The following is a 12,907-nucleotide window of genomic DNA, read 5'->3' as shown; positions in this document are numbered from 1 at the left end:
GTAAAAAGAAGAGAGAACGCAGAGCAAAGAGAGAGGGGGGTGGGGGGCTGTGCCCCTGTCACACGGACTCAGCCTGATGGTGGGGTCCCATGGGGCTCAGCTGGGAGCTGGCACGGGGCAGCCGGGCTCTGTGTGCTGATGTCATTCACACTAATAATGTTAAGACATGTAATGGGATCTGCTGTGCTCTGGGGAGCGGTGACAGCGTGGAGCAGCACAGCAGCACCCAGCAGCAAGCCCAGCACTGCAGCCATTGCCATGGCCAAGTGTGGGGATGGGACCCCATGGAACAGCAGAGTGGAACCGGAGGTTTTGCCCCCAAGGGCTCAGGGATGGGTACGGCCACAAGACACTGCAGGCCGATGTAGGGCAGCACAACCCACAGAATAAAAACAGAACCAGAGCAACGCTAGGAGGCAAACCAGGAGGAAAAGGCGCTCGGAGGGATGCTCCCATCTCAGCCAGGAGCACTGCACGAGGGCTGCAGGTGGGAACCTCTACCGACAGCCGCACTCCTCCGCCACCATGTTGGGGAACTTGCGCACCTCCAACCCCTCGGCCGACACGCTGATGATGAGCTGGTCCGAGTAACGGACGGGCACGCAGCACGGAGCGCGCTGCAGCGGCGAGCCCCGCTCCTGCATGCCCAGCAGCAGCACGGTGTGCGAGTGGTAGCCGGGCACGCGGGTGGAGAGGGGCAGCTTGCAGGGCCCCTCGCAGTTGTTGGCCGCATAGACGGTGGGCATGACGATGAAGTTGCGGTCGCGCAGGTCGATGGTCAGCTCCTGCAGCCGGCAGTGCGCCTGGTGCCGCGCGCTGCGGTTTTGCCGCAGGACTTTCCTCCTCTCCTGCCAACACGCCCGCACCGTTTGCAGCGCCTTCAGCAGCAGCAATGCGTGCAGCTTCCCCGAACCTGGGGGCTGCCCGCCCGCGGCCGGCCCTGGAGGGTGGTAGCAGAAGCTCAGGAGCTGCTGGAAGAGCCCCGTGTTGGCTTGGAACTCCGGGATGTCCCTCAGGTCGTGGATCACAGCCTGCAGTTTGCCCATCAGCAGCTGCAGCACCGTCCCCTCCAGCTGCCAGTCCCCAAAATGCTGCTCCAGCCCCACGCCGCCCTCCTGGGGGAAAAGCAGCACCGAGGGCTCCTCTGACTGCACCAGGCGCTCCAGGGCGGCCGTCTCCGACAGGTTGAGCAGTTGGTGCGGGAGCGTCTCCATCATCTGGAAGTCCAGCCAGTGCTGGGAGCTGGGCTGGGTGGGCGGCTCGCTGCGGGGGCTCAGCACCCGGCGGATGAAGAGGGTCAGCACACCCAGGAACTGCCCGCTGTCCCCTGCCGTTGGGGATGTGGTGTTGGCTGGGCTGGCAGTGGTGTGGGACGGCGGCTCTGCGGTGCCGGGATGGGGTGGGCTGTGGGGAGAACACAGTGGGGTGACAGTGGTGTAAAGGATTGGGACACAGCACTCCCAAACCACCTTGGTGTGCCATGCATCCTCCCAGCCAGGGTCCAAGGGATGGGACAGGAGGAATTACAGTGCCTTTTCCCCCTTCCCCTCATGGTTTTCCATGCACGGACCTGAGCTGTGGATAGGGAGCCACATCCACCACCCCACTGGCAGAGAGATAGGAGGAAGGGGATGCAGCATCATCCTCAGGTGTTGAACCAGCCAGCAGGAGCAGCACCGGCGTCATCCTGGTGAAACACTTCTCATCCGAGCCAAAGAGGAGCTGCTGGGTCTCCATGAGGGACAGAGGGGCACCTGGAGATGGGGACACAATGGAGACAGTGCTGCAGGACCCCCCCAGTCCCTCATCAGTGCCAGGTCCCCAGTGCTCAGCCATCAGCACCACTGTTGCCATGGGCTGTCCCCAAACCTACCTCCATCCCCGTGGTGCCTGATGGTCAGGGACGCCTGGAAGCTCAGCTCCTTGCTGCTGCTGGTCACGGCAGCCACCGAGGCTCTGAGGAGCAGGTACTGGGTATCCCTAGTGAAGCAAAGGCTCTGTGGGGAGCAAAGGCACAAGAGCCCCTGAGATCCTGCAGGAGGCATCACGGGGGGTCAGCAAGACCCCTCTACAGTCCAGTCCCTGTTTCCCGAGCACCCAGGGACTGATCCAGCCCAAGGTATGGAGTGAGGAGGCTCTGGAACTGGTCAGGCTGGGGAGAACTGGGAGGGAAGGGAGCAGGGCATGGGGCAGCTGCGCACCCCCAGTACGGGCTGAGCACCCCCAGAGCATGGGATGAGCACCTCCAGTTCGGGCTGAGCACCCCTCGGTCTTGTTCCTTTGTCCCTGGCAGCAGCTTGGGGACAGGGTAACAGCACCATCTTCAGGCACTGCTCTGCCCGGACTGCCCCAGTCGGAGAGAGGGTGGGAAAAGTACTGGGATGGGGTGAGGAAGACAAAGGGAGAGGATGGGATAGAGAGACCTTTGGGACGGGGTGGGGAAGGGAAGGGAAGGGAAGGGAAGGGAAGGGAAGGGAAGGGAAGGGAAGGGAAGGGAAGGGAAGGGAAGGGAAGGGAAGGGAAGGGAAGGGAAGGGAAGGGAAGGGAAGGGAAGGGAAGGGAAGGGAAGGGAAGGGAAGGGAAGGGAAGGGAAGGGAAGGGAAGGGAAGGGAAGGGAAGGGAAGGGAAGGGAAGGGGATGCGAAGCTGCTGGGCAAGCAGAGCCAAGGTCCCCCCTCTCCTCCTGCCCCCCAGGGTCACCCACCTGCTCCTGTGTCAGCCCCATGCCCTCCACCAGCAGCTCCTGGCGGCCCTCAGCCTGTCTCCCTGTGGGGCTGCCCGGGTAGAAGAGCAGCAGAGCGACCTGCAGCTCTCCCAGCACCTGCCCCACCTCTGCATGGAACGGCAGCCTGAACCAGAGCCAGGCCTGTGCTTCCCATTTCACTGCAAAGAGAGCACAGGGTGGGTGAAGCATGCAGCCATAACAGTGCAAAGGGAGAGGAAGGGGCTCTGGGGCTGAGCTCTGCTCCTCACGTCACTCAGAGCAGTGGCAAACCATGAGTGCTTCAGGTGATGGAGGGCAGCACGGTCCATCTGGGGGGGAACCCCCGAGGACCATGTTGGGTTTTTTCCCAGTTGGACAGAATAGAACCAAACTTCAATGACTGGGACAGTAAGGGAGAAATGCTGCAGCTCCAGAACCAAACTGAGCAGTGCGGAACCCGCTGATGTTGCAGCACTGGGTGTTCATTGCACGCAGGCTCACCGTTATGAAAGCTTCTGACACACGCACACGAGGAGAGGATCTGTTGTACAGCTTTATCCTAAAGCAAACCCAACCTGCAAACCCAACTCTTCACCCATACCTCCACCTCAGGCCCATCGATAGCATTGGCCTTCCCCACACCACGACCCTCCAGCTCCTACCTTCCTCCAGATGCAGGACAAGGAATCGCTGCAGCCCCGTGCCCGGCCCTGCCAGGTGCTCCTGGAGCTGCTGCAGCGGTCGAAGCACGGTTTGTGCACCTCCACCTGGACACAGCCCAAAGGTCTCGGGGTTGCGGTGCTTCCAGCTGGCGCGCAGCACCTTGATGAAGGTGCTTTCATAGCGGGTGAGGACCCCCACCACCTCCAGGTGGGATGGGGGGACCTCACTGTTGTCCATCTTCAGGCGGCACACGGGGCCCTCCAGCCCCCCCAAGGGCCAGGGCTGCAAGCTGGAGCCGTCAGCCTGTGTGCAGCTTGCTGCAGGCTCAGGGAGGAGGCGAGAAGCCACAGTCATCTTCAGTCTCACCGCCGAGCCGGGTCGCGCTCTGCTCACATTTTCCCTCTTTGCTCCAAGTTCCGTCTCCTCTGAGAGGCTCTGCCCCAGCACAGCCTCTGCTCCATGGGTCCCTTTTCTCGGCAGAGCTGCGGAGTGGAGCAGCAGCACCAGGTATGGAAGCAGCACCCCGAGAACCGCCTTCATCCTCCTTGTTTCACTGCACCCAGAGCAGCCGCCGAGCCGCCCGATGCACCTCTGTGTGCGGGAGGACCCACGTCTCCCTTTTAAAAGCAGTGGCCTTGAGTGGCCAACACACAACACACCTCCCCTGCGAAACACGGCTGCTGCCCCGCTGCCAAGGAGGGAGGGCTGGGTCAGAGGAACTTTTCTGTTCTATTTTTGGGTTTAGCATCCAGTATTGGAAACTGAAGAAAAGAAAGAAAGAAAAAAAAACAAAACTGTCAAGCTGTTTCCCTTTGGTTGTAGGGATGGTGTCCTTGAGTTGAGATGTTTTGAGCGGAGGGTGGAACCGGGGCCGGAGGTTTCGCAGGGATTGGCACACACCATTCCCATCAGCAGCGACACTGGGAGGAGAGGGCTGTCCACACCTGGGGGAGAGGGTGAAGATAAGAGGGAGAAATTTGGAAAAAGGAAATGCCCAAAGCTCCCTCCGCTGGGTGCCTCCCCCTCAGAGCACAGAGGCTGTGCACGTCTCCAGCCACACAACACGTGCAGAATAGCACCTAACAGGTGCCAGTGTACGTGGACGAGATCCCAGTGCACGAGCAGAGCCCTTTTCTGTGCTCCCAGGACTCGTGCAGGGTGAAGCTCAGGATACAGCCCCAGCACAGACCCAAAGGGCTCACAAACACGGCCTGCATGCAGGAGGCTCAGCAGAGTTGTTTCAGGCATGGAGGCCCATGTTGAGCATCAACAGCCCAGAGAGCAGCAGGGTGGGGGGATTCTTCTCTAAGCTGCCAGTGAAAGCTCACCCAGTGCTTTTCAAGGGCTCTTGAAGCAATGTGATTTCCTTCAAAGAGACATTTCTGTGCTGCTTCTGGCTGCCATCATAGCTGGTGTACAGAGCTCAGTGCTGGGAGGAAAAATGAGGTTTCTGAGTGCAGCACGAGGGATGCTGATTGTGAATGCATTTGAGCAGGAAGACAGAGAGCTGCACACGTAGGGCGTTGTGCTCACCAGCATTCTGCCAAAAACACGAGTGCCTTCTGCGTGCCCACGGCCAGCCAGCTCCCTTAAAGGACTTCAGCTGAATAGCAGCTGATGCACTGGTCATGATGGGATGCACGTGAGGTTGGGATGGGAAAATGCAGCTCTGCCAGCCAGGAGCAGCTGACTGAGGTGCCAGGGGAGCTCCTGTCTTTTGTGTCCTCTTTGGATCATTTTGATAACATAACCAGCTGGGGAATGCTTTACACACTGAAGGACAAAATAAAGCGACCACACAACAAGATTTTAACCAATTACTCGGGAAGAAAGAGAGAAAACAAAAGTGAAAACCTTTTAATGGATCTACAGGATCTAATCAAAATCACTGGCATACAAAATAAGACTATTTTACCCCAATCAGTTGTAACCTGCATATAAAAAGCTATGAGCCAGACGAGTCCGGTGGGATGGAGAGGCTTCAGTTGGAGGGAGGAGGAGGGGGAATAGTGCCCGGCCCCTCCGTGGGGAGGGGAGGTCTCATCATGGGTGGCAGAGGAGCGGGGGGAGGGACACCGGGCGCTGGTGGCAGCTGAGGTGGCACTGGAGGAGGTGGTACTGGTCCAGAGGGTGGCATGGGGGGCAAAGTCATCCCTCCTGGAGGAGGTGGAGGCATCGAGTCTGGCAGAGGGGGCCTGGGGGGCAATCCGTTCATCAGCGGAGGTGGAGGAGGTCGCTTCACAGTCGGAGGGCCAGGAGGGAGGTTGGGGGGAGCTGGGGGCTTCTCCATTTTGAAGTGGAATTGAAGGAAGAACTGCGGAGAGGGAAAAAAGCAAAGAGAAGGAAACGATCAGCTCTCAGGACAACTTTGTGCCATCACACATCAGCGACTTTAGCACCAAAGCCAAAATGGATGCGACTCCACTGTCTTTTCCCCCAGGCTCTGCCCTCCCCCTTCCCCCTTCAACCCTTAAGATGCTGCCACGTTCCAGCTACCTGTTTGGTTTCCCTGTTCCAGTGGGTCCAAAACTTTCCCTCCGCTTTGTCGATTTCTCTGCTTGGCACCTGCAACACAGAAGAACAGGGAGCTATTATTAGTAGCACCAGATTAGCTCAGTGGCCCTTTCTAGCACCACAGCCCGCCAGATAAGCAGTTATTTCAGGCCTTTGTGAGATGCGCTCGTCTCGGATGTTATTAGACAGAGATGGGGGCAGCAAAGAATTGAGTTACTTCCCTATCGGTCAAGGACAAGTATGCTGGCAGAAAAAACCCCTCTCAACATCTGCACAAAGGCTGGGAGCAGAGCCCAGGAGGATCCTTTCTGCGCCAGACACTGAGAATTCAATGGCTCCCCAGAGCTCAACGCAGAGCCTGGTTTTCATGCCAGAGTCCTCCAGTAATTCTCAGCAAAGTCTAACAACTTCCAGCCACGTCTTCTTGACCTTCCTTTCCAGGCCATTAACCCCCCAAAAAGCTAGAAAGAACAAGCCTGTGACGGCCATCACTGGGAACTAATGTCCTGGAAAATATGGGAACTCTCCCTGCCATCAGTCAGCCCCAAACGTTACCTTGAAGGCGATGGTTTCGTAGGGCTCTGCTGCCATCAGGAGGTACTGCCAGCGCCGATCGGGGGGCTCAATCCTTTGCTCATATGCTGACATGAACCGATGGCGAGGCATGATGCTTTCTGCAATCTCTGGGTAATCGATCTGTTGGGGTATTATGGCAGATTTATAACACCCCCCTCGTGCTCTCCTCCTTCATACAGAAGGAACCCCTCAGCTATGCGAGAATAGCTGAAGAAGAGAAGCTCCCAACTGAAAGTTTACTGCTGCCAAAGAAAACAGCTCAACAATTACGATCACGGATTCTTCCATTTAGTTATCAACAGCAAACCAGCAAGATAAGTTCTTTTTATTTTATTATTACCTCATGAGTCTTGCAAAGAACTGCTCATTTAGCCAAGCTTTTACTTGGATAACCCAGAAACCAAGAATGTGACCTTACCTGGAAGAGAAGGCTCTGCTGGCCTGTCTCTGGATCTCTCTGTTTGGTCACTGTAAAGAAAATAAGAAAGCTTAGTACATTACATAAAGGTCAGCACAGCATTGCTTCTGCCCTAGGAAGCTCCAAGAACAAAATATGACAGGATTTTGTTTCCCATTTATCAAATAAAATGCTACAATGTCTTCAACCAAAGTTCCTGTGGGTGTCTACTGAAATGCAGCTGCTGTGGGGCACAGACACTGACACACTGTGCACTGCAGGGCACAGCTGGGAGATGAAGAAGCCATGTCTTGTAGTGAAGGCCAAAATCACAGTGGGGAGTTCAGAGAGAAAAAACCCTGAGCTATGCAGCCAGTGGGTGACTTGTGAGCAATGGTGAGAGATGGCAGAGCACAATAAAAGAGAGACTGAAGCAATGCCATCATCTCCCATATGACTACTGTAAGAACTGACAGACTGAGATGTACTGATCTATTATTAAAACAGCTCCCACTTGACTGCCAGCAATAAAGAGACATCCCATGGGGATTTAAACAATAAGGGACATCAGGAGATTAGCCCATATCTTATTTATGGACAGCTCTGCTAAAAAGGCTGATGAACAATTCATGCCCACAGCACTGCACTTCAAGCAAGCTCCAGCAGCCATAGGGTGTCTGCTACGACAGGCACTGCTGACAAACCTTTGTAACCTGGCCGTCCAATTTTCACAAACTTCTTCACTTCCACTTTGACTTTTTCTGGTGCAGGTTGGGCAGGGGCTTCCTTTGCTTCCTTGGCAGCTCGACGGCCCTGGATTCATTGGAAATGTGCAATGTTAAATAGTTATCAGCACTTGGTTCCGAAGGGCAGCTAAAAGGCAGCGTGCATCCTGTAAGGTAAGGAGCATTCAGCACTTCAGCACTTCACAGAAGGAACACTGGGAAACTGCTGCTCCTCCTCCACAAGCAGCACGGGAGGCCGGTTTTCTCCATGCCTTGCCCTGACTACAGGCTGTCACCTCCACCATCTCACCCACCTCTAAGAGGACTTTGGTGCCCACCTCCACAGATGGAGCTGAGATGAATTCTTAGAAGTCAAGAAGGAAATTAATTCCACAAGCCAGATATCTAAAGCAGAGCAAACCTGAATTCTTAGATTAAAGCTTACAAACATTTCTCAAGCTGTATTCACAAAAATGCTTCCCTTACAGCTAGACTTAATTGCTTTTAAAGCTCTTTTGCTCCCTTCCCTCAGAAATGCCATAGCTGGCTTTGAACTGGAGCTTGTCAGCACCACAGTTCAGAGCAGAGCTAGTTCATACCTGCTGGTGAGTGCCTCAGAAACAAACAGAGACAAAGAACATTCAAGCCCAGAGTGCTACTGCATGATGGAGGTCAAGTTTTATAGGTGCTCACAATCTAATTTTGAAGTGCCTAAGTAATGGAGAATAACTACAGGGGACAACAACTTACAGATTGGTCTGATGCTTCTTCCCCTGGGTATGTGCTAAGTAACTTCCCTGGGGGGAAAAGAAAGAAAGTTAGACGAAGACTGAACTGTTCCTGAACAGAAAGATATTTGTCACGGATGAGAGGTGACATTTCACATTGACAAAGATATTTTAATCCTCAGAGCACAGCGGAATTGAACTCAAAAACTGCAGATTGCTCACAACTGCTGAACTGTCAGAAACTTGTCATGCTTAACATCGACAGCCTCTGCTCCCCCCACCGCCCCTCCAGCAATCAGCCAACGAGAACAGCTTCGGTTCCAGCACTTGGAGCTAGCATTATTCTAAAATATCTGTTGCCATGGAGATCAAGACAGACAGCTGCTCAACTCACCTCATTGTTATGGAGCGTCAGGCAAAGCTTGCATTCATAAGAACCCAAGTGATTTTTCATAAAATAGGGGTCCTAGGAAGAGAATTTTCAAAAGTTACATGCAAAATCCGTGTTGGAATAACTGAACAATCAAAATTCTAAAGCAGAGCTGCACTGCAAGAACTGAGTTCACGGAGTGAAGTTATTAGCACAGCACTGCTTTAGGAATACAGAAAAAAGAAACAAGAGCAGTTTTGATCACTGGTAACACCATACCCAACTGCAGCAACATAAGAACCAGTGCCAAGAAGACTGAATATAACACAACAGAAGCCCAGTGCTGGCATCCCTCTGTTGCTCGACTCTCTCATCAGTAGGAACAGAAGTATTTATTCCACTCCACAGATCCCCACTAAACCTCTCACCCACCACTGAGGTGCAGCCCTGACCTCACCCACACACAGCCTGCAGGACTGGGGCTCACCTTGTTGATGTCGATGGTCTCCAAAGCCAGCTGCCGAAGCCTTTCCCTGCGGTCTCGGTTGCTTTCTGAGGCTGAAGCTACGCCTCCACTCCCCGTTTTACCCCCAGGACGGTGCTGAAAATCCATGGTGGGGATTTCTGGGCTTCGGCGACTTCAGGAAAAAAAATAAAAGTCTGGAAAAATGAAGAAAAGACACATGAGTGACAGCAGCTCCCTAAGCTGGGCCTCGCATGGAGCCCCGCCATGAGGACACAGCCCAGGCACTGCAAGCACTCCCTGAGTGTTCCCCAGGTGCTGCCCTGACCCAGTGAGCAGGAGCAAAGTGACTCAAAGCCGGAATGAGCTCCCAGAGACTCCCCTCGACCTCCTCAGCCCCACAAAGAGAGCGATGGATTCCCTCCCAGCTGCTCACCAGGGTGCAGTGAGGCTCAGTGAGAGACACAGCCCCCCCAGGTGCCCCCATTCCCCCACTAAAGGCCTGAGCCCCATTACCACCACAACTCCCTCACTGAGAGCTGCAGCCCCCGCAGAGCCCACAGCCCCTGAGCAGGTTCTGAGCCTCAACACCTCATTTCCTCAGCGAGGCCCACAGCCCCCTGCAGACCCCCCATCACCTCAGCAAGGGACAGAGTCACCCCTCACCCACCCGTCCCCTCACACAGGGTCACAGACCCCCAGTCGCTAACAGGTGGGTCACATCTCAAACGCCCCCCCACCCCCTCTAAACACCCACATTCCCTCAGCGGGCACCAAAGCCCACCTCGAAGTCCCCACATCCCTCACAGCCCCCCACGAACACCCCCGAGCTCTCTATGCCGCTCAACCCCCCCCAGTTTCCTTTCGGAGGGCCACATCCCCCCAAACGCCTCCCCAGAAAACACAGCCCCTCTAAACCCCCCCAGTCCCCATCCTCACAGGCCCAACACCCCCCTATTCCTCAGCGACGGTCACCGCCTCCCCAAAACACCACCGCAGGGACCACAGCCCCCTCCCAGAACTTCCCCATCCCCTCAACGAGGGTCGCACTCTCCTCATTTCTCCCCCTCAGGCCCGCAGCCCCTCCTCCCACAGCCCCCATACCGCCGCGCTCAGCCCCGCTCCCCGCGCCGCGCATGCGCTCTGCCCTCCCCCTCCTCCCAGCGACTTCCGGCTTCCGGGAGAAATACTTCCGGGGCGGCGGGAGAGGGGTCGGGCCGGGCATGGGGCGGCTGTAGCGGGGCGGCGGGCGGCCGGGTTTCGTCATGCGGTACAACGAGCGGGAGCTGCTGTCCCTCTCCCGGCAGCCGGCTGAGATCTTGATGCGGGTCCCCAAAAAGGGCAGCGGTGAGGGAGATGGGACTGGGAGTGATGGACTGGGGGTGAAGGGATGGAGATGGGAGTGTTGGACTGGGGGTGCTGGGGTGGAGCTGGGAAAACGTGGCTTTTTCTCCCAGAAATTCCTGTTTTTCCTCAAAAACGTGGCTTTTTCTCCCAGAAGTACCTGCTTTGTCCCCAGAAATATGGCTGTATTCAGATGTAGATGTGTACAGTCAATGAATATACATGTGGAGAGTTGTACAATCAATGGATATACAGATGGTATAGTATATCCAGGAGCTTTGCTGATGTAAATATTATATTGAAGTAGGAAAAGAACACTCACCCTATCCTGGGCTTGTGAAATAGACTCCAATGGAACAGATCTCCAGAAGAGATCCTTCCCCACTGGCAGTCAGCTCTTCAATGGCTCTAGGAGAGGTGCAGCCAGGCTCCACCCCTTCCTGCAGCACAGCTGATTTGCCTTCACCTGTGCTCCATGGCTGACTCACTGCTCGCCTCAAGTGATCAATCAGAGGTTCAGGCCGTGATTCAGCAGCCCCATACAAGAGGTTTCCACCAAACCCACCCGTCCCCAGGAGAGCACGGGTAGCATTCCCTGCAGCTCACGGGGCTATGGGGAGAGCCATGAGATCCATCACTTCCAAGCTGTGCCCCAAAGGAGGGCCTGGAGCTCTGCAGGGATCACAGCACCCACTCTGTTTCAATGGGGATGGCAGCGGTGCCCCCCAGGCATGCCTCCAAATGTCAGAGGGTCTCAAAGTCAGCACTTTGCCTGTGAGGTCACCACAAAAACACATCTTGTGTTTTCCAGCCCTCCCCAAGGCAGCAGCTCCCAGTGCAGTGACCCACAGCAAAAAGTGGTGCTCCAGAGATGCCCTCAACAGCCACGGAGCTGCTCCCTTCCCCCACCACTGCGGCACCAAATGGGATTTTTGGTGCTGCCCGGGGGGGGGCTGAATTTAGGCTTTATCACTGCTCCTGTAGTCCAGATGTATTTCCCAGCTCAGAGCACTTGAGCAGTGCTGCACACAAAGCTTCCAACACCCCTGGCACACCTGCTGGGACCGTGCCAGTTTGCTGCTGGGATGAGAGTTTCCAGCAAAGCCATTCCTAAAATTGGATTCCATTGGAGCACAGACACAGCTCCGTCTGCAGGGAAGGCTGAGATGAGACCCCTCTCTGGGGACATTCCTCCTCCCCACAGCCTCATCTCAAACAGCTTTACTTAACCCTGCCACACCAGCAGCATGCAGCCCAGCGCCTTGTATTACATACAGCAGTGCTTACTGCTGATGGGGCATCCTGGGGGCCTGGAGCCCACAGCGTACCCCGGGGCTGGAGTGCTCCCAGACCCCTCAGGGTGCTGTGGGGTGCGCTAGAGGCCTCCCAGGAGACCCCAGGACTGCTCCCAGAGCTCCTCAATGTGCTTTAGGTTGACCTGGAGGCTTCCCATTGTGCCCTAGAGGAACCCCAGGACCCAATTCTTGTGCTCCCAAAGCTCCCTACTGTGCCCTAGAGGCACGTGGGGCACACAGGACAGCACTGCGGGATCCTCAGAGCACTCTGCAGAGCCCAGGGGATGCTCTCAGATTCCTGAGAGTAAAACAGGCATCCTCAGGAGGGAAGCAGAGGAAGCCTCCTGAGCCCCCAAAGGGCTCTGTGCTCATCCCGGGGTGCCCGACTGAACCGGAGGGCACTGCGTGGCCGTTCGGACAGATGGGAGACCGCTTAGGGGAGCCGTGGATCCCAGTGAGGAGCCCCGCAGTGTCCGCAGGCGGCCTCGAGCCCCTGCCAAGACCCCGGGGTGTTGGAGCCAGGCGTGGAGCTGCAGGCAGAGCCCCCACGGACCCCCCATGTTTAACCCCGCTGCCCAGCATCGCTGCTGGGTTTCATCCAGCCCTGGGGCTCATGTCGGGTGTGGGTTTCTCTTTCCTCCCCGCTTTGCCCCCCACCTTGTAGTGCAGAAGCATCAGTGCAATGAGTTGCTGGGTCTCAGCTCAGCCTCTGCTGCCCCCCCCTCCCCCCCTCTCGCACGGGGTAAACTGAGGCACGACCAAGGTACAGAGCAGTACCAGAGGGGTCACGCTGCTGGTCACACAGCCCATGAATAAACCATCCTGGGGCTCTGGCCCCTGCCCCACACTTGTGATGTTCTCTGCAAAGCTGAAAATGCTGTGGGGCGCTGAGCTGGACTGGCACAGCGCGGGGACAGCTGGAGGCCGGGGGTGCTTTAATCGACCCCTATGGCTCAGCCGGTCCCTAAGGAGTGCCCCGTGTCCCTCAGCACCTACTCGTCTCTATGCTCCAGACTGGCCCATGCAGCCCCCTAGCCCCAGACAGCCTCTGTGGTCCCCCTAAGTGTTCTGAACTGGGTCCCAGGCCGCCCCAGGACCCGTCTCGGTCCCCGCCGCCCCTCTCCGGCCC

At 56.4% G+C, this 12,907-nt stretch overlaps 2 protein-coding genes across 3 annotated transcripts; both read right to left on the bottom strand.

The window, feature by feature from the left end:
* Positions 1-82: 82 nt before the first annotated feature.
* Positions 83-5,100, bottom strand: LOC104914681 (anti-Muellerian hormone-like). Of its 2 annotated transcripts, XM_085211360.1 has the most exons (7): positions 4,900-5,100; positions 4,695-4,795; positions 3,366-4,310; positions 2,704-2,882; positions 1,874-1,997; positions 1,571-1,754; positions 83-1,404 (listed from the first exon to the last, which is right to left on the bottom strand). In XM_085211360.1, the coding sequence occupies exons 3-7, from the start codon at positions 3,904-3,906 to the stop codon at positions 498-500; spliced, it is 1,935 nt and encodes a 644-aa protein (XP_085067486.1). In that variant the 5' UTR covers positions 3,907-4,310; positions 4,695-4,795; positions 4,900-5,100; the 3' UTR covers positions 83-497. The 2 variants fall into 2 exon arrangements, with proteins under 2 accessions (XP_085067486.1, XP_085067487.1); XM_085211361.1 differs by having other exon boundaries at positions 4,695-5,080.
* Positions 5,101-5,208: 108 nt separating this feature from the next.
* Positions 5,209-10,308, bottom strand: LOC100546222 (splicing factor 3A subunit 2). The gene is given in 10 exon segments (XM_085211385.1): positions 5,209-5,680; positions 5,863-5,931; positions 6,436-6,576; positions 6,875-6,924; positions 7,558-7,666; positions 8,329-8,330; positions 8,333-8,375; positions 8,701-8,772; positions 9,164-9,336; positions 10,244-10,308. Coding segments are annotated over 9 exon segments (945 nt in total). The 5' UTR covers positions 9,290-9,336; positions 10,244-10,308; the 3' UTR covers positions 5,209-5,347.
* Between the last annotated feature and the right edge of the window lie 2,599 nt (positions 10,309-12,907).

Source organism: Meleagris gallopavo, chromosome 30 (genome assembly GCF_905368555.1).
Source record: "Meleagris gallopavo chromosome 30, MGAL_WU_HG_1.1, whole genome shotgun sequence".
Taxonomy (NCBI): domain Eukaryota; kingdom Metazoa; phylum Chordata; class Aves; order Galliformes; family Phasianidae; genus Meleagris; species Meleagris gallopavo.
Note: the sequence above shows the minus strand (reverse complement) of the source record. Positions and strands in the feature narration are given on the sequence as shown.